The 23,704-nt window shown below is 35.8% G+C and overlaps 1 protein-coding gene across 1 annotated transcript; it reads right to left on the reverse strand.

The window, feature by feature from the left end:
- Positions 1-1,217: 1,217 nt before the first annotated feature.
- On the reverse strand, positions 1,218-8,793 carry LOC131630442 (exocyst complex component EXO84C-like). Its single transcript, XM_058901213.1, has 7 exons — positions 8,616-8,793; positions 7,578-7,672; positions 4,559-5,594; positions 2,791-3,315; positions 2,489-2,677; positions 1,810-1,946; positions 1,218-1,700 (listed from the first exon to the last, which is right to left on the reverse strand). Exons 1-7 carry the CDS (start codon positions 8,709-8,711, stop codon positions 1,457-1,459), a joined length of 2,322 nt encoding a protein of 773 aa, XP_058757196.1. The 5' UTR covers positions 8,712-8,793; the 3' UTR covers positions 1,218-1,456.
- Positions 8,794-23,704: the final 14,911 nt, after the last annotated feature.

The following is a 23,704-nucleotide window of genomic DNA, read 5'->3' on the forward strand; positions in this document are numbered from 1 at the left end:
CAAAATATAGTCACTTTGTGCCCCTCATTCCTATACAATCATGAATATAGCATAAGTGTTCACTAAAGAGGTCATACGCTTGTATGCCTGATTCCATCGTTAGTAATAGGGATATGGTATTTATGAGTCATTTTTTGAAGGAGTTATTCAAGTTACAGTGTACTTATTTGGAGATGAGTTTGGCTTATCACTCAGAGTCGGATGAACAAACGGAGATAGTGACTCATTGTCTTAAGACGTATCTTCGTTGTTTCATAGCAGTGACTCATTGTCTTAACACTTATCTTCGTTGTTTCATGGCAGTTGTTTCATAGCAGTGACTCATTGTCTTAAGACGTATCTTCGTTGTTTCATGGCAGATCAACATAAGTCATGGGTAGGGTGGCTCCATTGGGCACAATATTGGTTTAACACCACATATCATTCAGAGATGGATAAAACTCCATTTGAAATTATGTATGGAAGGAAACTACCATTGATTTTTCATTAGGGGATACGTGAAACAAGGGTGGAAGCAATGCAACGAGAATTACTTGTCAAAGATGAAGCCTTGCATCAATCGAGAGCACACTTGTTACACGCACAAGACATGATGAAATCACAAGCAGACAGAAAGTGATCACAGAAGTGCTTTGAAGTAGGAGGGAGGGTGTTTATGAAGTTAAGCGCTGATAGACAACGGTCACTAGCAGCTCATATCCATGTCAAGCTGGCAGCTAAACACTTTGGTCCCTATCCTATTGAGGCTTGTATAGGAGTTGTGGCATTCAAATTGAAACTACCTGAAGGGTCCAAAGTGCACTGTGTTTTTCACGTGTCACTCAAGAAGACAGTAGGAGGAAGGGCTACCAGAAAATTTAGAAGGTGATGGTTCTAAGATAGTTGAGTAGTTACCTTTGGTTGTAAGATTTTAGTCATGAGAAGGGAGCTGTAAGCTTCCCTATAGGAGCATAGCTCTGGAAGTACCTGGGTACAATTCTCTTGTCTGTAAACATTCCAATTTAACCATCAATAATAATCAAGCTTTATTTCACAACTTTATTCTATTGATCTCTGGTCATTTTGGGTTCCTAACAGTGTCAAGTGAGAATTTGAGAGAATGGGTCAATCTGATATAATCTTTGAAAAAGTGGGACCAAAATAAAACTTTTAAAACATGAACATCATAGCATTTATTACTAGAGAGATTCATTGATCAATTGAAAAATAATACAAAAACAGGGAGAGATTCAGATTAAGTGATTAACTTACCTTTTGTTCAAATCAAAATATACAAATAAATATGGATCTGTGATTATTCTCCAGCTCACAATTTTCTAATTCAAATACAACGAATCATGCTACCCTAGCAAGGTTTACAGACATGTTTATAATACATTATATACTTTACACTAGATAACAATCACATATAGCAAATTTCATAACTTACTCTATTTTAAATCTACATGAAAAAAAATCAATTATCAGGATCAGACAAGTTAGAGGGGCTGTCAAGTTCTGCCATGCTAGCAGAAGCAAAAGATTCAGTAGAGTCCATCGTAGACAGGGAAGAAACGGTATCTGAATCTGAGACAACCTCGTCATGGATAATGATGTGATCTTCATCAATATCAGATGTCTCTGATCCTGATGCCCCGAGCAAGAGTTTGTTTATTGCCGACTTTGCAGTTTCGACAAACCACTCATCCGCAGGAAGGGCACTAGATGGTAATGGCAATTTGTTGAAGTCAGAATTCGGCAATGAAATGCAACTAAGAGTAAGGATTGCAAAACATGAACCGAGACCACGGAAATGAATAACAATAATACCTTTGTGGGTTTATGCCCCTAGCGGAGAAGGTCCGGATGGCACGAGCAATAATAGCCGATGCTATCTGATGAACATGTCGAGATGGATATCCCGCAAACCGTGCGATTTCAACCGTAAAGTGCATATCAAGTATCAGCTGCCACAAAAAGTCAGTTATGGTTTGTAAGATGGGGGATACCAGTCTCTATAAACTCTACTTAGTCCTACTCATTTTTCAATGTGAGACTAAAATTTTTTTCAATACACCCTCTTACACCGTCCTACTCATGTTTCAATGTGAGACTTAAATTTTTTTTTAATACACATTATTGGTGTGTGGCCCAAATTGATAGGACTTGATAGTTGATACCAAATTAGAATTTCAGTTGGGTTTAACTCAACCCTTACAAAACCGGCTTGAAAGGTAGAGGGTGTCATTCTTTATAAACTCTTTTTAAGCCTTATCATTTTTCAAAATGGAACTTAGATTTTTCCCAATAAACCCAAACTATAGGCATTAGTTAAAATGGAACTTATATTTTTCCCAATAAACCCAGAATATAATTTTGCAGTCAAAGAACTATTTTAAAACTCGGGTTGCATTTGAATTACTGAATTTGGAAACAAAAGAATTCAAACAACCTGTAACTTACAATAATATAAACTTGGGAGTCATTATCTATGTAGAGTAGATAGTACCTGATGCAAACCAAGAGGCAGTAGAGGAGCTGAATTATCCTCCAAGACACCCCAAAATTCTTGCTCATCGGATAACCACATGACAACAGTCTCTGTTAATCTTGCAAGCAAAATTTTCTGTATTTTCTCCTTCCCAAGCAATACATCTCCAGCCACAGTAGCTAATTGCTGCAGCTTTGCAAATAATGCCTGCAAATATAGACCTCTGTCAGTACTAAAATAACACAGTTTTCAAAGTGCAAAAAACACACCCAAATGTTTACACACACACACATATAGAAGTAGAGAATGAGAATGAGGACCTGAAATGGAAGTGAAGGCAGTGGGCCAGAATCCAAGTAAAGATCCTCTTTGTTATCGCTCAAGTAAATATTTGCATTCAATCGGGTTTTTCCCTCTCTTGAATAGATGAAACTCAAAACATACTGCCGACAGAAGTGATCTCGAAGCTTGTCAAAAGAATGCTGAAGATGTTTCCTCCACTCCTTTAATTCTACGCTAGCATTTGTATTGAAACCAACACTCTCTGTGAGTCCACTATTTGGTTCTTTGCTTTCATTTTGTAGTATCCATGTCGACAATACAGCACTTGGTAATAGTTCATCCAAAATAGTAAACGCTATTCCTAATATTGCAAGTTGTTCCGAGTCTGTCTCAGCTCTGAAAGGCACAGCCTCTTTAAGCTCCGGAAGATTGTCATCATCCAAAGGACCCGGTAGTGATTTGATAAGAGCGTCCATGTATTTATCAAATAGTTGTATGATTCTATTTAGTACATTTCCTCCAAAGTGTAAAATAGTCATTGGTGTTAACTGTTCCAATATCTCCTGTATAGTTTGTAAAAATAAACGTTCTGTTATAACACGACAAAGCAAAATTACAAGCAAAATCATTCATTTAAACTCATTGAAAGACTCTTACTATTTTCACATACAAACTGAAATACACCAACAACAAAACAGGAGAAGAGAAGATGCAGAGACAAAGGTAGAGTGTGATCGATCATTTTGACCACGAAAGCCAATTATTGCTTTCAGGATATCCCTATCCACACCAATCTTGTTACTAAACCCTTGGGAAAATAGAAGCTCCTTCTAAGGACAATTCTTCTGTTAGGACTTAGGACAATGGCAATTTATAGTAATAATAGTAATTATATATTACATGTTATAGATCATTAGAAAAAACCCTCATTCCCCTGATTCTTTTTTTCTGTTTCTGAGTTGAAATCTCAGCCACTTCGTGGTTTGCTGGCACAATTGTTTGGAATAAGTTGTTTGCAGGTTCAGTATACTGTAAGATTGGTCCTTAAACATTGCATTTATTCTTAGTGATCTGAAAGGAGGAAAAACCCGAAACTTCATGCTGATGTACACATTTTGCAGATATTAGGGGTATTTGGTTGGAGCAGAACGCTCACACTTCCAAGGTGCTTCATATCCTTACTGTTGTTAAACTATGAAGCATGGACACTTGACACGACATGGGAAAAAATATTGCGATAGTCATCTGAGTTGTTGGACACGTGTACACTGTCATACGGGTGTCAGACAAGGGAACATGCCTCCTAAGTCCTAACTTCAGGGGTGTTTGTACTTCATAGTTGCTATGTGAATGTGATAGGAACTTTTCATGGTTTCTCTTAGGTATTTTTCTCATCCTTTCTACAAAAGAACTCCCCAATCAAATATGCAGAGGGATTATTAACAGGTTTTTCTTCTATTTTAAAAAATAACCCCCAAATACAGACACCTAGCCACTTATTTTAACAATAACATTTCTTCAATTTAAAAAACGGAAAACTCACAAGGAATTCTTAAAAAAACTATTTCCGGTTTATGGAAATTGTAGTGAATTTAATCAACAAATGGTAGGAATTCTCAAATTATTTAATATATCTCCAGTATAAATGTTTATAACAACAGAAAGAGCAAAAAGAGGTGGGAAAAATCAAAGCAAAGGATGTTTTATCAAAGGTTGCTTAATTCCATCAACCAAAAAAATGTGCAGGGAATGCATTAATTATTGTTTATTTGATGATATCCATATCAAATGATGAGCTTAACTTACTTCAATTACGTGCATAAATCGCACTCCACTGTCAACAAGCATGGTACTGGATGAAGATGCAACTGCGGAAAGTGAAGAGGCAAACTGTGGTGACAGTGGTAAGCATTCAGCCGATTCTGCCATGTCAAGAACTACTTTTCTAGCACGTCTAAAATTTGACTCTAAAACTTCTTCAACAGAAGGACGCAATAGCACCAATAGTAATTTAGACATTTTTAATCCTTGTGGCTCCAAAATTGAGCAGTACTTCAAACTGGCCTGAATGCAGATGCTAGCAGATCGTAAGGCAGACACTGTCTCAGATGATGGTGCATTCTCTTTCACCAATCGTACAAAATATTCAATTTTCCACTCAGCCCACTGAACAATTCTGTTTGTATAAACAGGATTATCTCCAAAAATCAAACCAGATTCCTTTATTGTCAATGAAATAACAGAGAAAACAATCTTAGACAATGTAAAAGGAAATGTTTCAGGACAGAAAGAGCTCGAAGGAAGCAACGCCTCAATTTTTTTTTGGAGGTGAGACCCATAAAATTTTAGCATTAGTTGATGTGCAACAGGACCTTTTCCAAGTTTTATCAAACCATCTAAGGCCTTCTTAAGCTCAGGAAAACTAACAGAAGGTTGCTCAGCAATTCCAATTAGCTGGTCTTCAAGCACTGCCTTTCTTTCCATGAGAGCAGACTTATATGAGGAACCTTCATCTGAAGAGTTATTCCCTGAGACTTTCAGCTCGGCAGAATTTTTTTCTTCAGCATCTAATGCCTCTAATGCTTCTTCAAACTTATGCTCAGCCAGAAGTACATCAATGTTTTCCAAGAATAGAGTTTTCTGGTCATTTCCCTCATTGGATAAAGGCTCAAGGGGTTCAGGTTCATGAGGAATTTCATCAACATCTTTGCTAGACTGATTCCACTTATCCAATTCATGGCAGACACCAGTCATTAAATCCTGTACAAGAATACCTTGAGCTGATATATGTTTTTGCAGATCAATCAATTCATGTTTGACCTCCACAGCTTCTTCAGATATCCTACAACATCAAGAACAAACAACTAAACGAAATTATGCAAAATAGAGGAAACTGATTTAAATTATAACAAAAGTATGTAACTTTACAGTTCAGATTTCAAATTTATCAAAAATATTGATATAGGAACCATTCATAAGCCTTTTGCTAACAGCTTGAACTTTGGGGAAGCTTGGTTTTCTGATCAAGTGGCGGCTTTGTGCTTCGTGCATACTTCAATCCCAAAAATTGCTTTTGTCTTTGTGCATATGAATATGTTGGAGATATACTACAGTATAACTAACCTACTGGGCAATATATTATGAGGTTAAGCTACTTAGATGATTATTGTTGGAAATTCAGCCTTAATTACACTCCGCCCCTTGCCGCCTAATCGCGCCATCTGGGTTGCCTTCATTGCAGCCTCTAGCACCTTTACTACTGTGTTGGATGTGAGGGGATGGTTTAGTCTTGCGTTGTCTAGAGATATGGCCTAAGGATTGGTTATAAAGTTCAGGCACACGTCATCTCAAAAGCCGGTTTTCTAAGGTTGAATTAAGTACTCCTAGAAATTGGATTGGGCCTAACTCAGCCTAACAAATTCCGCTTGTACGGTGAGAGTTGCTCTCACTTATAATTGCATATTCAGGTTGTCCCTCCTCCAACTTGGGACTCTTAACACACACCTCTCACACTCAGGACTGGACATCTCGAGCACCGCCCAAGTGGCCTGTTAGCAGAAACTTGATAGGTGGCTATAGATTTTGAATAGACTCTGATACTATATTAGATTTTAAATTGGATCTAACTCATCCCTACAAATTGGCTTGTAAGGAGGACTGATAGGCTATGATACCATCTTAGAATTTGGGCTATGTACATTCCAAATTCTAAGAGTTCTTAATAGAACTACACAAATGATAATACTACCAGCTTGATCCTCATCTTCCTCTGTAGTATCATTGGTGTAGAAACCTTTAACAAGCTATGCTTGCAACAGAAATGGTTGTCGTGAGTCGTGACAGTGGTTAATATGTTCATTAAATAAGATTATAAAAAATGTCATCAAAACTTAATAAAGATACAGTGAAGAAAAATGAAAATAGACTAGAGCTTTATTCGTGCTTATTAGCATAAAAGAAAATATCTTATACCATATATGATTATGACGCTTGTGTTAGAGTATCTTAGTATATCTTTAGGAATCAGTTTCTAATCTTAGATTATCTCTTAAGGTTAGTTTCTATATTATTTGGTTGTTATTTTAACTTTTTTCTCATATTCTAACAGGTATCAGATCAGCCAAAGAAAATGAATTGTTTAGTGTCTGCCAGGGGTGTCGAAGGCAGATTGTGGAATATGGCAGAAGGCCATAACAATCCAAATGAACACACCATTGCAGCTTATGTAGCCGACATGGTGCGCACCGCTTCACAAATTGGCTACGGTGGTTGCCAAAAAAAAAACTTCCACGCCATTTTAACAGCACTGGTATCTGCTTATTATAGGCCCTATATGGGTAAAGTTGAAGTCAAAAGTTCAAGGAACAACTTTCTAAACAACTTCACTAATAAGTAATAACTTATCCAGAAATATCTTACTCCCATTTTCACCACTCTATCAAAATGATCATTAATATGTTGACTACATCCCTTTTTAGAGACAACTGTTAAAGTTGTGTTAAACGATTATGGCTAAATGGTGATCACTCATATGACCGGTAACCAGTGCATATAGGTACCAGTTCAGAGACCAATTGAATGCATCATTTTCATTAATAAAAATAGAAATGGTCTCACATCCATACTCAGTAAGTACCTACTATGTGTGCTTGCAGTCATATCAATACAATAGACAAAATGTAAATGGGATATACAAAGGTTTTAGCATTCCTTACGGGATAACTGTAAATTAATTGAGATGGGAAATGCATGCTAGCTGCTTAATAGAGAAAATCAGGAGAATAGAAAGGAGCAAGAACATTTTAAGTTAGTTGATATATGTTACCTCAAGAAAGCCAAGTACTTTGAGTGCATATTGCCACATAAGTTCTCCACGGCATCCTTCAAATCTAAGAGTTCACAACAAAGCTTTCTAATTCCCTGAAATGAATGACAAGTTTTAACATCAATATCATCTAATGATACATGCACAGTACGGGCGGTGATGATTAGTTAAGCATAACCACTATACTATGCTATGCTTATGATGTTGAGCATGCTACCAAATCTAATAGTTTTAAAACGGAACTCTTGCAACATGCAAGCACACCAGGGCTACAACCAGTGTTATTGATAACGGATCATGGCAGAAAACCAAAAATCCGCTGCCACATCCGCCTTAAAACGCCATGGTGTTGCCGCCCTTCACAAATTGGTCAATGAAGTTGTCAAAAAATCCGCCACCGTAATTCACCATGGACAGTATTTGACAACACCAGCTACAATATACAGAAAAAATGACCAAAACAGTGATTTTACTACAAGTCTATTGGTACAAGACTTGTGAAGAACTTATGGAAATACCTTACAACATGTTCATAAATTGTTTTCAACTTATTGCTATAATCTCTCAGCGATAATTTACGAAAACAATTTGATTTTAATTCATCTTTTGTTATAAAAATAGCTTATACACCATGTCGTCAATCAGGAATTGCACGAAACATCGGTTTGTTCAAATTCTGCTACACTACATGGTTACATAGCTACAAATAGCAATGTATTGCAGAATAATATCAACTTGTTCAAATTCCGCACACACAATAGCGCCGCTATTTGACAACATTGCTTATACATAAGCCCATACATGTGTTTAATATAGAAAACCCTATCAAAAAGATAACTTTTTTAATTGAACTTAACCATCAAAACATCAAATCCGAGTTCCAAAAAAGACAGATGATGAGAATGAAGATAAACCCCCAATTTAATTTCTATTATCTAGAAATGTAGGTTACAAGGCATTGAAAAATTTCAAAAATTGAAGAGAATAATGATAAAAGGCATTGTTATTAATGGTAAAGTGAAAGAGGAAAAAGCAAACCTTTTCGGTTTGAGACTGGTAGAGAGAGTCGACCTTGGATTGAGGAATGATGCTCTCAATGGAAGGGAAATCATCTTCTTCCTCGCTACTTTCCATCGCTCTGTGTGTTGAGTTCGGAGAAGCAGTGTGTAGTTGTTGAAAGCTCAGCGAGGAAGTGAAACAGACGGAAATTTTTGTTTATTTACTTATTTAGATATTGATTGTCACTAAATATAAATTTCATTTTTTTTAGCTAAACCTCTATAACATATATTCATATAAAAAATATATTATTTTACTAGGTATAAAATAGTTTTACTCCCATATTATATGGATTCATTATTAAGATAATTTGGCTGAATATATGATGGTGATTGATTTATACTGTTAGTGTATATTATTTTATTTCTCTTCTTTTATATTAATTTATTTTGATCAATTATATTAAAAATATCTATGAATTTTGAAGTATATTTATTATTAGTTTTTTAAATATATTTTTCAATAATTTTATTAATTTGTCTTAAAAAGATCAAATTAAACATATATAAAAATAAAAAAATTTAGAAACGCAAATATGTGTAGGGTCATTCAAGTATTCTTGTTTTTTGTCAAAGATTAATCACGTGTTTTTTCTTCGAGATAAAATATCTTTATTTGAATGAGATATTTCGATTTCTTTTAATTGAATGGAATATCTCAATTTCTATAAAATTCTTAGTTTTGCAATGTCTTTCGTTCAAATTTTGTTGATAATTTTCTTTTGAGTAGTTATTTTTTAGTCTAAGCATCTCTTGTAATAATAATATCATCAATATAGACAAACACTTCTTTTTGCTTTTCTCCTTATTTATATTTAAAAAATAAAGTGTGATCTCTTTGATGTTGTTTACAATCCAAATGCAAGCATTGTCTTTGTAAATTTTCTAAATCATGCTTGATGGAACTAATTTAATCCATATAAGACATTCTTCAATGTTGTTAGCTAAAGTAACTAGAATAGCATTCTTGGCCGACCATTCCTGGAGACTCTAGATGTTGTGGCCTTTTTTGTCTACCTAAAGATAAAGTATCACAATAATTATGGTAGACCTGTTAGAGTCAAAGTCGGCCTTGGCGGAGCACGTCAAATACATGAAGCAATATTGAAAAATCCCTTGATGGTAGTCATTGTTCATGAATGAAGAGATGGGGGATTATGAAGCGTTGGATGTGGTTGACCTCGATGTTCGAGAAATACTTATCTTGCACTTTGTGAGATCTGTCTGCGTTCCTTCGACGATCGGCCTTAAGGAGTCTGTATGTGCTCATTCGGAAGTCGAATTTACCTTTGATGGGATATGTGGCAGTGGACTTTATTTTCTGATAGGACTCTCGCCTTTTTGTTGAACTGAGGGTTTGGTTCCTGTAGGTTTTCGCATTTGTATTTTATATGGGATCATGGCCCCAAATTTCTTCGGATTCTTGCATCTTCCAAGCATCGAGGTGGATCGTGTAGGCTGTGACCACCCCGATTTAATTTTGAACAGTATTAATATTATTTTACTATTACTATCTTTATTTTTAATTATTTTAATTAGGTGTTGGAGTATTTAAAATAATTAATTAGGTATTTTAATTAATTAATTAATTAATTATATTTAATTAATTTATTGGAATGATCGAGTTTATTAGAAAAATTAGAGATATTTTAGAGTTTGGAGAAAAATATAATTTTTATTAAAATTAGGGAGTAAGGGGTGAATTGAGTAAGAGTTTGGGTGCGGTGAGATTTAATGAAATGATTAAATTAGAGTAAGATTTAACTAAAATCAAATAATAAAATTAAAGTTTTAGAAAATAGAAAGAACATGGGTGAGAGGAGAATTGAGATAATTAGGCTGAATAAATAGATGGAGTGAGGTAGAGTTTTCTACTGTACGTGCAAAATTATGGAAAATAGGCTAAAAGAGGCGGACCTAGGAGAAACGTTGAAGAGCATGGAAAAATCTCAAAGACAAAAGTTTTAATACATATGTAATTTTGAGGTAAGGGGAGAATTATTCATATATGGGTGGATAAACATAGGGATGGTGAGGGTTTCTTATTCTCTTGTCTTCTCTCTTTCCCTATAATCTGTGTTTTTAATGTTTGTAGCCAAAGAAAGTTTGGACAAAATCCTTTTAGGCAATCAATTGATAATATTTTTTTGAGTAATATGATATGTATATTCATTTATATATCTTGATGTCTTATTTATGTCATTTGATGCCTTTATGATGATTGATGAGTTATAGTTACACCTTAAGGAAAAAGTGTAAAAATTAGATACATGTGTATGATTTGTGTATGTCTATGTTTATCTGTATGTTTTTGAGGTGGTGATAACTCAAATAGGCGAAATAGATGAGTTTTGGATATGTTCAATAGAGAAAAAAACACATAAAATCGCAGATAGACATATAAAGGGACTGACCGCCATATTTCATGCGTAACTTAAGTTTCGTAAGTCCCTTTGAGGTGTCGTTAGTTGCGTTAGAAAGCTAACGCGATAATCTTTATTTTGAAGCTGAGAAATTGAGTCTAGGATTACTACAGTAGTAGCAGTTATATAGTTTTTATACCAAAGGTGTAGTCAGTTTCAATTTTGCATTGGCCATCTTGTTTCACGCGTTACTTGAGTTTCGTAAATCCATTTAAGGTGTGGTCACTTGTTTTATAAATAGGGTTTAATGATATTTTAAATTGGAGAGTTTCATAATTTTATCATGAGTATGTGGTGTTTATGTTATTTAGAAGTAAGGCAATATGTTCTAGAGTTTATGCAGGAAATATTGTGATATGGCTGAACTGAAACGAATACAACTAGAGTTTTGTAACTCTGTTCGAGGTATGATCAGTTGTGTTAGAAAGGGAGTTTAAAGAGTTTTTAAACTGGAGAGATTCATAATTTTATCATAAGTATATAATATCTGGTGTTATTTTAAAGTTAGACAATTTTAGAGTTAAGTCTAGAGTTTTGGGAAACTCTTTAGCAATTTAAGGAATTAAATATATTTATACATAACTTTAAGTTGATTTAGTTGATATTTTTAGTGTTTTTTAAATTAAGAGGGTTGAGTTTGATATGTTTAGAGTTGATTTTAAGTTATTTGACATGTTTAGAGTTCAGTTTGAGGTATTTGATATTTTTATAGTTGAGTCTGACATGTTTTGAGCTGAGTCTGAAATGCTTTGAGTTAAATCACTTTCAATGAGTTATGTTGATGTGTTTGGAGTGTTATGTGTATCAATAATATTGAATTTGAGAAATCTGGCGTGTTCAGAGTCATGTTGAAGAGTAGTGAGATAAGACTAGAGTATGTCGGTGAGTAATATTGAGCATGTATAATAATATTCTTACTGTGTTGGTGAGCTTACATGAGTAATAATATGTTTACCATGTTGATGAGTATTGTTTAGCACATATGCTAATACTTTTCCCCGTCGATGAGTGTTGTATATATAATTATATGTTGTTGAGTTGTGATGACTTAAATATTGTCGAGTTATAATTATATGCATATGTTGAAAAGTGTACTAAGATAAAAAAAAACTAGGCTTAAATGTAGTTTTGGCCCCTTAAATTTCTCAATTGCTTGATTTTGGTCCCCTATGTTTCAATTGCTTAATTTTTGTCCCCAAAGTTTTGTAATTGCTTGATTTTGGCTCCACAAGTTTCAATTGCTTGATTATGATCCCTCAAGTTTGTCCCCCTTTTGCATTTGATAGTCCCCTAATGACATGTGGGCTAAATTTCTCTTTTTTTGTTGCTTTTTATCTTTTCTTTTTTTTTTTAATTTTCTTCTCTACAACTTTATTCTTCTTCTCTTTTTAATAGTTAAACTTTGAATGTAAAATCGTTGCCAAAACCAGTTAAAACCGTTGTCAAAACTCAGGAGGGACTAAAAATGAAACTGCAATATTTATAGGGACCAAAAACTTATTTAACCCAAAAAAGAAAAACAAAAAACAAAAAAAAATGAAATTTAGTCTACATGTCATTATGGGACTATCAAAAGCAAAAGGGGGACAAACTTGAGAGCTCAAAATCAAGCAATTGAAACTTAGGGGGCCAAAATTAAGCAATTAGAAAACTTAGGGGACCAAAATCAAGCAATTGAGAAATTTGGGGGTCAAAACTGCATTTAAGTCAAAAAAACTATTGCGGTGGCCTTAGTGGGCTATGTTTACAGCTCGAAGATGATTCAGTGGTGATTATTGCACTTGTATGTTTTTGTTGCATATCATGCAACATGTGTGTCATTGATAGATGTATGGACCTCGGTCTATTGACGAGTCTCTAGCTCAAAAGAGGGGATTAGTGACAAGTCGGGGTTCGAAGAGGAACCATCTGTGGGTGGACGAAATTAGCAACATAATTCTGATGTCCGGGATTGGTACCTCATGCATTAGAATTGAGGAGTTGGTTGCATTGCATATATAACTGAATTGTGAATCGATTATTGTTGTTGTGAATAATTCATGTATTGGTGAATCTTATGTATGATACTATCCTAATTGTTTATTACACCGTTAACATGATGAACGTATTTCTTACTCCTTTTATTTGCTTGTGTGGCTCTTTGTGCCAATGGTACAGATATTCAAGTGGAGGAGCATTAGTTGCTGTTGTGTGGAAGGATTGACATAGATGCCTACTTCGTTCTATTTATTGTTTTGTTGAGTTTACTTAGTATTTTCGCATTCCGCTCTGATATGTAACATTGGAAACAAGTTTTTTTGTTACGTGTTATATTTTCTTGAGTCGTTTGGATTATTTAATTAGGTAAATTATATTGAGATCAATAAATGAACTATTTGAAGTTTTGATGTTTTACTCTGTTGTATGTTTTATGCTCCATGCTTCTTCGAGAAAGTCAAAAATAAATTTCTATCAAAAGTACAAAAACAAGAATCACAAAAGCTTGTTTGCCTAAATAAATGATAATGGTACTTCTAAAATTCTCAAGCATTCACATTTTCTTTCACCTTTTTTTCCTCCTTCATCATCTGTTACAACCTTTGGCATAACTTATTCTCATAAATATTTTTTCTATTTTTTAATTTTCCTTTTTCAACGCTTTTTTCTCTTTCTTTTTCTTTCTCACCCGCATAACAACCAAACATTTTCTCCCCAACTTGAATACAACCAAACATAAAATGTGAATACGTCCAACTTTCTAAGACAATGGTAAAAATTTAAACCACGAGTTATGGTTGACGGTTCAAGAAAAAAGTTCAGAATCCACTTTAAAATTAACAATGAACTAATTAGTTATGTACAAGTTTCAAAAGTTAACATCAAAATGAATCCTGACACATGACTCCAAACAAAGACTTGTTTGAGGAACTATGTTATCAAGATGGTGGATCTGTATTGCTGGGGAACAACAAAGCTTATAAGATTACAGGTGTTGGATCTATTAGATTTAAGCTCCATGATGAGTCAATAAGATTGTTGACTAAAGTCATGTATGTACCTAATTTGAAGAGAAATTTGATTTCTCTTGGTGAATTCGACAAGAAAGGATATGTTTTCAAGGAGAGAGAAGTATCCTAAGAGTCATGAAGGGATCGAAGGAAGTCTTGAGAGGCGTGAAGAAACAAGACTTGTATACCCTTGAGGTTGAAGTTGTAAGTGGTTCTGCAGATGTTGCATCCATGAAACCTTTGTCAAAGACAAAAAATTGACACATGAGATTGGGCCATGTCAGTGAAAGGGGTCTGGTCGAATTGGGGAAACAAAATCTGCTTGGTGGAGACAAAGTCGAAAAGCTAAAGTTTTGTGAACCATGTGTACTAGGAAATTCTTGCAGAGTGAGGTTCAATAAAGGCAAACAAAGATCACATGGATCCCTTTATTACATCCATGTTGATCTTTGGGGGCCTGCATGTAACATCCCGATTTTTATTAATATTTTTATTAATTATATTAGTAATTATATTATTTGGTGTTTTTAATAATTACTTATTTATTTAGTTATTATGTGATATAATAATTATTTAAGTATTTAATTATGTGAGTGTTTGTATTTGACTCAATTGAGTTATTAGAGAGATATAACTAAATGGGCCTAAGTGATAGAAACATAATGGATGGATTGGTGGGTTAAGCCCAATTGACATAAGTGAGATAGTAAGAGAAGGTTAGGGTTTTAGAGGTTACTATTTTCATTTGGGGGAAAAAATAGGAAGAAGAGAAAAGAGGCAAAAGGGAAGAGAACAATGGTGGAAGAGAAAAGCTAGAAGAAACCTCATTTTCGCAGCAAGTTTCAGCATTGAGTCACCTTAGCAAAACGGATGTATCTCTCAATCCAACCGTTGGATCGTCGCGTGGTTTTGACACGATGTTCCTGACTCATAGAGGTAAGTTATGACCGGAGCGATTTTGATTTTGAGGATTTTAAGTTCGTCTGATAAGCTGATTTCCGAACTGTTTTTTAGGTGTGTCTCCAAATTATGTTTGAAGGATTTATTTTGGAGAAAAGCTTAGAGCTATGGTGAAAGATTTCATATTTGCCAAGGTAAGGGTGGGGTTCTTTCATGCTAAAGGGTTGTATGATAGTATGTTATAGTGGGTTTAATTCTATACTTTGATATCCATGTTCTTCTATGTTGCAATTTTGGGTATTTGATGATTGTTGGAATGTGATGATATAAATGTGATAAGTTGTGTGCAATTGATAATCTATGTGTATTAGATTGTTATGTTTGTTGTGAGTAAACCATTGATAGTGAAATAATGGGTTTTGTTATAGAATTGGAAAATAATGGAATAGAAATATAATAGTTGAATTGAAATTAATATAGTTTAATTATTAATTGGATAGTTAAATTATTAGTTGAATTGATTCCAATAAGTCTATGTGATTGGAATATACTTGAACTTGGACCAATTATTCGGTTTATCGGTAAATTACGGTATTTTGAGAAATTGTTTGTAATTGTGTTTTGGCTTGAATATGTATGTTGAGAAATATATATTGTCATGCCAATGATGTTGTTTTGATATTGATTCTTTATGGTTAGCTGATTAGCATTAATTCTAATGACTAATTGCTTGATGTTGAAAATGTGTGTTCATGTATAATTGACAAAAATGAGAATTAACATGAGATAGTATGATTACTAGTGTTAATTGGATAGTGTGAATCGTAATTGATTAATTGGCCTCTCATATGTGAATGATGTGTGTGTGTGTTGTGAATGTTGTGTACAATTGGTGGATAATTCATAGAGTTGAATTATTGTGATATGTGGAAAGTTAAGATGGTAGAGATGATCTTAATTGCATATATTTGTGAGATTGTACATACATTCATATCATAGTGTGCCTTGAAACATAGGTGGAATTGCTTTGAAACACAAGCGTGGCTTGGATTCTAGAGTGAATCGGAAAGCGGTAAACTATATGTTTACATTTGGTGGCTTTGGTCTTGTCCGGATATGAAGCGTGGCTAGATTCTATATGAATCGGAAGCGGTGGAACTTTGGGTCCATATTGGGTACCACATGCATAGAGTCACATGTCTTGCATTGAGTTACATTGGAGTTATGTGATGTTTGAATATATGTAATTATGTGATTAGGTGATTGTTATGTGTGCATGAGATGTGATAATTAAATTTGGTGATGTTTGATACATGATTTTGGTGATATATGTAAAAGAAACGTATATGATGCGAATGCAAAATATATATATATATATATATATATATATATATATATATATATATATATATATATATATATATATATATATATGTGTGTGTGTGTGTGTGTGTGTGTGTGTGTGTGTATTAATGATATATGTATATATGTGGAATATATGAACCATGTTTTGCCATTGTTGATAGTTGTATTAATTTACGTTGTGATTATGAAGTATATGTTATTATGTGCTTGAATGACATACTTGTAAACTTGAATACATTGTTATAGTTGATAGTTAACATTATTGTTGTGATGCAAATTGCTTATATTGAGAAGTGGTGAATTGTGTATGATTTTATCTTTGCTATATGTATTATCATACTTTCCTTTATAATGTTTGATATCTCACCCCTTCTGCTGATGTTTCCCCTACCATGAGAAATAGGCAGGTACTCAAGTATAACTGTGGAAGTTTGTAGATTCATCGTGTCTGGTTGGTGTGTCGCTCTGATACGTAGCACTCGGGGGTTGTCTATATTGTTGTTTCTATGTTGTTCATGTTTTAGTTGTTGAGTTCCAAATTGGATAATGAGAAGTACTATGATGTTTGAAGTTGTTTCCGATTAAATAAGATGATTTGTTTATAAATTCGAATGTTATGATTCTGCTGCATATTAAAATGAAGTTGGTTTGTCTAAGAGCTGTTATAAGTTGTTTTGTGCTTCTCTGAGATTAAAGTGCTATGTATCTGTTTATGAGTTGTTTATAGGAAGTAAATGTGATATCCCAAATGCTTGTTGATAGTTTTTAAAATACTCTGATTTCTCGCATGATATTTTTGGGTAGAATTTGGGGTGTTACACTGCAAGGTGTCCATCACATTCAGGAGCAAGGTATTTTTATCCATAGCTGATGATTATTCCAGAAAGTTATGGGTATTAATCCAGAAGACTAAGGATGAAACTTTTGAGAATTTCAAAAGTTGGAAGACTCTAGTTGAAAATAAGACTGGCAGAAAGGTAAAGAGGTTGAGAAACAACAATGGCCTTGAATTTTGCAAAGAGGCATTCGATAGTTTTTGTGCAGCATTTGGTATTGCAAGATATAAAACTACCACAGGTACTTCCTAACAAGATGGTTTGGTTGAAAGGTTTAATCGAACCATTTTGGAAAGAGTTAGATGCATGTTAGCTAGTGCTAGATTAAAAAAGGTGTTTTGGGCATAGGTTGCTTCAACAACAACATATCTAATAAATAGAATTCCTTCGATTGTGTTAGATATGAAGACACCTGAAGAAGTTTGGTTGGGGCATCCACCAGATTTCGAAAAACTTAGAATATCTGGCCGCGTAGCTTATGCTCACATTAGGCGAGACAAGGTCGAACCTAATGCTCTGAGATGCGTGTTCATGGGATACCATGAAGAAGTCAAAGCTTATAGGCTATGGTGTCCAGATCCATGTCACATGAGATGTATCACTAGTCGAGATGTATTTTTCAATGAAGCTAAGATGGTGTAATACGGTGAACTGACTTTATCGAAATGTTGCGGATAGCAAGAGTCGCCACCGACTTTTATTTTATCGAAATTAACAGAAAGGATAAAAGAACAGGAAAAACCTTTTAAAAAACTGAGCTCGGGGGGTAATTTATGCAAAGGGAAGGTGTAAGGCACCCTTTGCATCCATGGTTTTCCATGGGCTCTTAATTGCTTTGCTCTTTTGAAAGAAAAAGTGTAGAAAAGAAATAAGACTTTAGCTTGTAAATAAGCGTAGCTTTTTGAAGATTTTTGAGAAAAGGGTAGAAAATGATTTTAAACCAGAGCATGCAATTAAGGGCAAATTACCTGGTTAGATGAAAAATGTTCTTTAGCCTTTTAGGGCTATCCCTACCATAAGAGGGTAAGGAAGTCCTTTGATTTGGAGGTTGAAGGGTCGTCGAATCATCATTCGCCATAAGACTGTCCCATGCCATAGAGGGGCAGGTAGTCTAAGGGAAGGATCAGAATAGCCATTTTTCGTTTGGGCAACCAGAGGATACCTCAGCACTTCATAGGCAACTTCGAGGGACGAGATCATATTTGGCGAATCGAAGGCAGCATCATTTGGGACTTATGATCTTTGAATGAACTGAGGGCAACATTGTTGAAGTATCCTCGTATTCGAGGGACATGGCTATTCTGCAAAAAACACAAGGCAACAAGCAACGGGAAACAGGCAACAAGAGAGGTACCATAAAAGGCGTGTGGGTGCAACAATCACGTGATCAGATTCAGTTATAATTTATCTTGTAATTAAGTGATTCTAGATTCAGTTCAAGGTTACCACTCCCTAGGATTACTAACCACGTGGTAATATAGTGCATACAGTTTAAGTGCCTTCATGGCCAAACAATACACCAGGAAGCAGTTACAAAAATATTATGGGGAAGGGGAAAAAGAAACCAGGGGACCAGCAGGGCAATAGGTCTGACATAAATAATAATTAAGACAGGAAAATAAATGAGGTTAGGTTTTAGGGTTACCGACTATTGAGCTTTGACGGTTGGCTAACCCTGAAAATTGAAAAAAGAAAATAAATACAAAAGGGGTGAGTGCGTTATCAATTCGTTGACAGTTAAAGCTAACCCTAATTTGATAAAAAAAAGGTAAAAGAAAATTAAAAATAAAATATAGAATAGGACTTAGCTTTTGATCTGATATGGTTAGTAGTCGGGGGTAGCCTCGAGGTTAACCCTGAAAAATTGGCAAAGACAGACAGAAAGGAAGTGAGTGCAAAAAGAGTCCATTGAGTTTCGAGGACAAACCCTAATAACAATTTTATAGGGCAAACAAATAATAAAAATTGAGACTTAGCTTCGTAATAGGCGAGACGCACAGTCGGAAGATGTCTGGTGATTACCCTGAAAAAAAATGCACAAAGAAATGTTTTTCAGTGTAGGAATGATCTCGCCTTCTTGTGGATATTCCAAAGGAGTTTTCCCATCGTAGCGGTATTCCACTCTCTAAGAGAAATGACATTGAGTCCTCCGACTTTTGTATCTCCACAAATGTATTCCCACGAAACTGGTGCCTTTCTTGTTATTATCTCCTTGCCACTCCAAAGAAAACTTCGACATGTGGCCTCAATGTCTTTGATGACTTTTTGAGGTAAAGGGATTATTTGCATCCAAAAACTCGTGACAGCAAATAAAACGCTCTTAATCAACTGACATCTCCCCGCATAGCTTAATAGCCGTGCTGACCAATGTCTGATTCTCGCAACCACACGCTCAATAAGGGGTCTGCACTGTTGTATGGTAAGCCTACGACTAGATAATGGAATCCCCAAATAACGGAACAGCGTCTCTCCCTCTTCAAACTGTGTGTCTGTCAGAATTTGTTGTCTCTCAAGAAAACTCACTCCCCCAAACAGCACTTTACACTTTGCAGGGTGGGCCTTTAAACCTGTTGCATACGAGAACCCGTGGAATTCCTCCATGAGCAGCCTCACTGAATTTCTATCTCCTCTGCAGAACAAAATTAGATCATCAGCAAAGCTGATATTGGTAATTCCCAGCTTTGCACATTTTGGATGGTATTTGAATTGTGGTCTGTTTCTCAACTTGCGCAAACAGCGGGAGAGGTACTCCATTACCAAAACAAAGAGCAATGGGGACAAAGGATCCCCTTGTCGTAGTCCGCGATGAGCCTTGAGGAAATCCGTGATGATCCCGTTGATTGAGTACCTGTAGGAAACAGTAGAGACACACAACATCACCCAATCAATAAATTGCTTCGGAAAGTTCAGTTCACGCATAATACAATTAAGCGGCAGCCACTCAACGGTATCATACGCCTTTTGTATATCCATTTGGATGGCACACCGAGGCAAAACATTTTTCCGGCTATAACCTCGTATCAACTCATGGGCAAGGAATATATTATCATGAATTATTCTTCCTGGTACAAACGCCGATTGACTTCTATCCACCACTTCATTTATCACTCTACTCAGTCTCTTTGTCAAGATCTTGGAGATAATTTTGTAGAATGTTGTACAACATGCAGTAGGGCGGAGATCCTTCATGTGTTTTGCCTCAGGTATTTTGGGAATGAGGGTGACTACAGCACAGTTGATAGCAGCAAACATACGTTTGTCTCGAAAAAATTCCTGCACAGCCTTCATAAGATCTATTTTGATAATGTTCCACGCATGTTTGAAGAAACTAGCATTGTAACCATCGATCCCTGGGGCCTTATTATCTCCAATACTTGTGAGAGCTTCCTTTACTTCCTTCTCTGTAATAGGGGCAATCAGATTTTGTTGGCTCATCTCATCCAGTTGTTTTCCTTGCCTTAACACCTCAATATCCACATGTCTAAGTTGAGTTGCATGCGTACCAATCAAGTTCTTGTAGAATTCAAGCACCGTCTGTTCCAGAGCATCTGCTTGTGTGATTTTAGTACCATTGCTATCCTCCAAGCTGTGAATGCCATTTGCTTTGTGTCTGCCTTTTACTACAGCATGGAAGTATGCATTGTTTGCGTCTCCTAATTTAATCCAGTCCACTTTAGCTTTCTGTTGAAGTAATTTCTCTTCCTCTTCAGCGGCCTTCATCAATCGTTCCTCGATCCGTTTAACCTCCTGCAAATATTCCGGGTTAAACCTGTTTTGGGAAACCTTCATTTGTGCTTTTTCAAGTTGAATCCGATAGTTCTGGATCTGTTTCACCTCCATAGTCACCCTTCTATTCAATGCTCGCAGTTTTGGTTGAAGCCTCTTTAATCTCCTCCATAGAATCATCATTGGAGTACCTTGTACCTTCGTATTCCAGCTCTCTTGAACCGTTTTTAAGAAGTCCTCTTGCGTTAGCACATTATTCAGGAATTTGAATCTTGGTTGTGGTGGAATCATTTTCATATGCAGGCCCTGTATAGTCACCTTCAAAGGATTATGATCAGAAATATGATTGGGCAACACTTCAATATCACAGTTGGGGAAGGTCAAAAACCAACTTCTATTGCATATAGCTCTATCTATTCTAGAGTATATGGTATTAGCACTTTGATTGTTGGTCCATGTGAAATGTGAGCCTCTAGTTTCATGTTCAAACAGGCCAACTGTATCCATCATCTCCTCCAAATCAAGGAATTCCCAGTCATGCACTTGATTTCCTCCTGCCCTGTCCGCACTAGTGAGGACATTATTAAAATCTCCTATCACAATCCAACTGTCCAGGCATCCAGTGGAAATCCTACTAATATCATTCCATAACACTCTGCGATGTTGTAGCTGATTGTGTGCATAAATCACCGTCATCCAACACAGTCTAACATCAGTAGTGTCTAAAATCTCACAGTGAATGTATTGGTCAGAGCAATCCACCATCTTAAGCTTTACCTCCCTGTCCTTCCACATAATCCAAATACGTCCATTGTTGTGCTTATTGTAGTTGTCAATATAATTCCAATGTGGTCCAAAGTTATTTCTAATTGTTCTAGCCTTATTCTCCTTAACCTTAGTTTCAAGAAGCGCTATGCAAGACACATTTAGGTACCTGAGACAGGCTCCAATCTCAATGTGTCTAGCTCTCTTGTTTAAGCCCCGCATATTCCATGTACATATCATGGTGGTAAAGAACTCGAGGCTGCTTGGACCTCCAGCGTACCCAGAACATCAAAGCCATTGCTACAACCCACATCATTCTTTTTCTTATGCAAACTCAGCTCCCCCCCTATCGGGCTCTTGCCTTTGTTTCTGCTGGAAGCTCCCACCACTGTCCAGACAGGTTCATCTCCTTGGTTAGGGGTTTTTGTCACCGAGCTTTCCTCTGCATTCTGCACTTGTTCACTCTTCTTTAAAACTTCTTCACTCTTCTTTATCATTACTTCAGAGTCTGCAGCAATGGATGAAGCTTTCACTACCCATTGCTTCTTTTCTTGTTTCGGTTTTGTGTCACAGATATGTCCAACTTGATTGCATTGTTTACAAAATGGCGGTCTCCACTCATATTCCACAGATTGGACGATTCTGTTTCCTTGTGGATCTCTAATAGCAATGGTATCCTTTAGCTCTGTTGTGATATCCACTTCAATCAGCACCCTCGCATATGTAACTCTGAGCTTCTTAGCTGTGCATTCGTCAGTCATCATTGGTTTACCAATGATGCTAGCAATCTTCCCAATGCTCTGTTCCCCCCAAAACATGAGTGGGAGCTGTGGAAAATTGACCCAGATTGGTACAATCCTCACTGCATCCTTCATCATGGTGAAATGAGGGCTCCATTGTTGTAAGAACATTGGTTTCCTGTAAATCGTATATGGCCCCTTCCTAAGCACAACCTCCTTATCTTCTTTTGATTTCAAATTTATAATGAAGTATCCCTCTTCATTATAATACAGGTCTGGGAGAGTAACAAAGTTCCATGTATGCTGCATAAATCGTCGCACCGAAGTCATTGTCAGTTCTCCCCCTATCACATACATTATTAGGGCATTTTCCCAGAAAATCAATTCCGAAGCAATGTCTTGCTCGTCAATCTGGGCTTCAACCTCCCCTTCGACAATCATAGGCGCAGTATACGACAGTTCTAATCCATTAGACAGTAGGCGGTTCCCGCTAAGAACTTCCACCCAAGGTTTGGCCTTTGTCTCATCCTTTCGAGTATCTGATTCCTCCGGGATTGTGTCAAGTTTCTCAGATGTGCCATCAGAATCTACTAGCTTCGCTTCGGACTGTTTAACAATGGAACTTGGTTGAGTCGAGAACACCCTCACACTCGCCGGAGGCGTCGTTGCCGCCGGTTTCTTTGGTGGCCGGCCCCGTGCCTTTCCCATCGCTATCGCCGCTCTGCTAGGGTTTACAGGAAATAATTGTTTCTTTCACATTCGATCTCGTAAATCCTGATTAGGGCACAAGTTAACACTGGTTAATAGAATAAAATAAAAAACCAATTAATTGTTGGTTTTCAACCCAATTAATTAAATCGGTGACAATCGGGTTTCGATTAAATATCTAATCCTAATATTTATTTTTAATCAATGAATAAAAACTAATTAAAATTAAACAAAATTTAATCAAATTAAAACAATTAAAAATCAAATTATTAATAATAATAAAAATAAAAAAAAGTTCGAAAAAGAATATGTTTTTTAAGATTTTTAACAAATAATATAAATATATAATAAAACTAGTTTATGTAATAAAAAATAAAAGAAATTAAAATTTTCTTAGCTTTTGATTCGGTGGTGTGCATGTCTGAGGGTCCACGGTGGACCTGCGCTTCAAGATGCGTTGGATGAGTCTGGAGAATTAATCTGATGGACAGGATGATGGGGATGCATTCTGGTCACGCACGAGACAAGCATACTGGATCCATAAGCGAATCACTACATGCATTTTGTAAAAAAAAAAATAAGGGTCCTCAGTAGGGTTCGAACCCAAGCTACTTCCCTC

Source organism: Vicia villosa, unplaced genomic scaffold, assembly GCF_029867415.1.
Source record: "Vicia villosa cultivar HV-30 ecotype Madison, WI unplaced genomic scaffold, Vvil1.0 ctg.000684F_1_1_3, whole genome shotgun sequence".
In the NCBI taxonomy this organism is placed as follows: Eukaryota; Viridiplantae; Streptophyta; class Magnoliopsida; order Fabales; family Fabaceae; genus Vicia; species Vicia villosa.

What these genes read in the sequence shown, in the direction of transcription:
- LOC131630442 (XM_058901213.1), bottom strand. Translation starts at nt 8,711, where the DNA reads ATGGAAAGTAGCGAGGAAGAAGATGATTTCCCTTCCATTGAGAGCATC. An exon ending in AAGTACTTGGCTTTCTTGAG is followed by an intron (nt 5,595 to 7,577) that starts GTAACATATATC and finishes TTGATGTTGTAG; the next exon opens with GATATCTGAAGAAGCTGTGG. An exon ending in GATTTATGCACGTAATTGAA is followed by an intron (nt 3,316 to 4,558) that starts GTAAGTTAAGCT and finishes CAAACTATACAG; the next exon opens with GAGATATTGGAACAGTTAAC.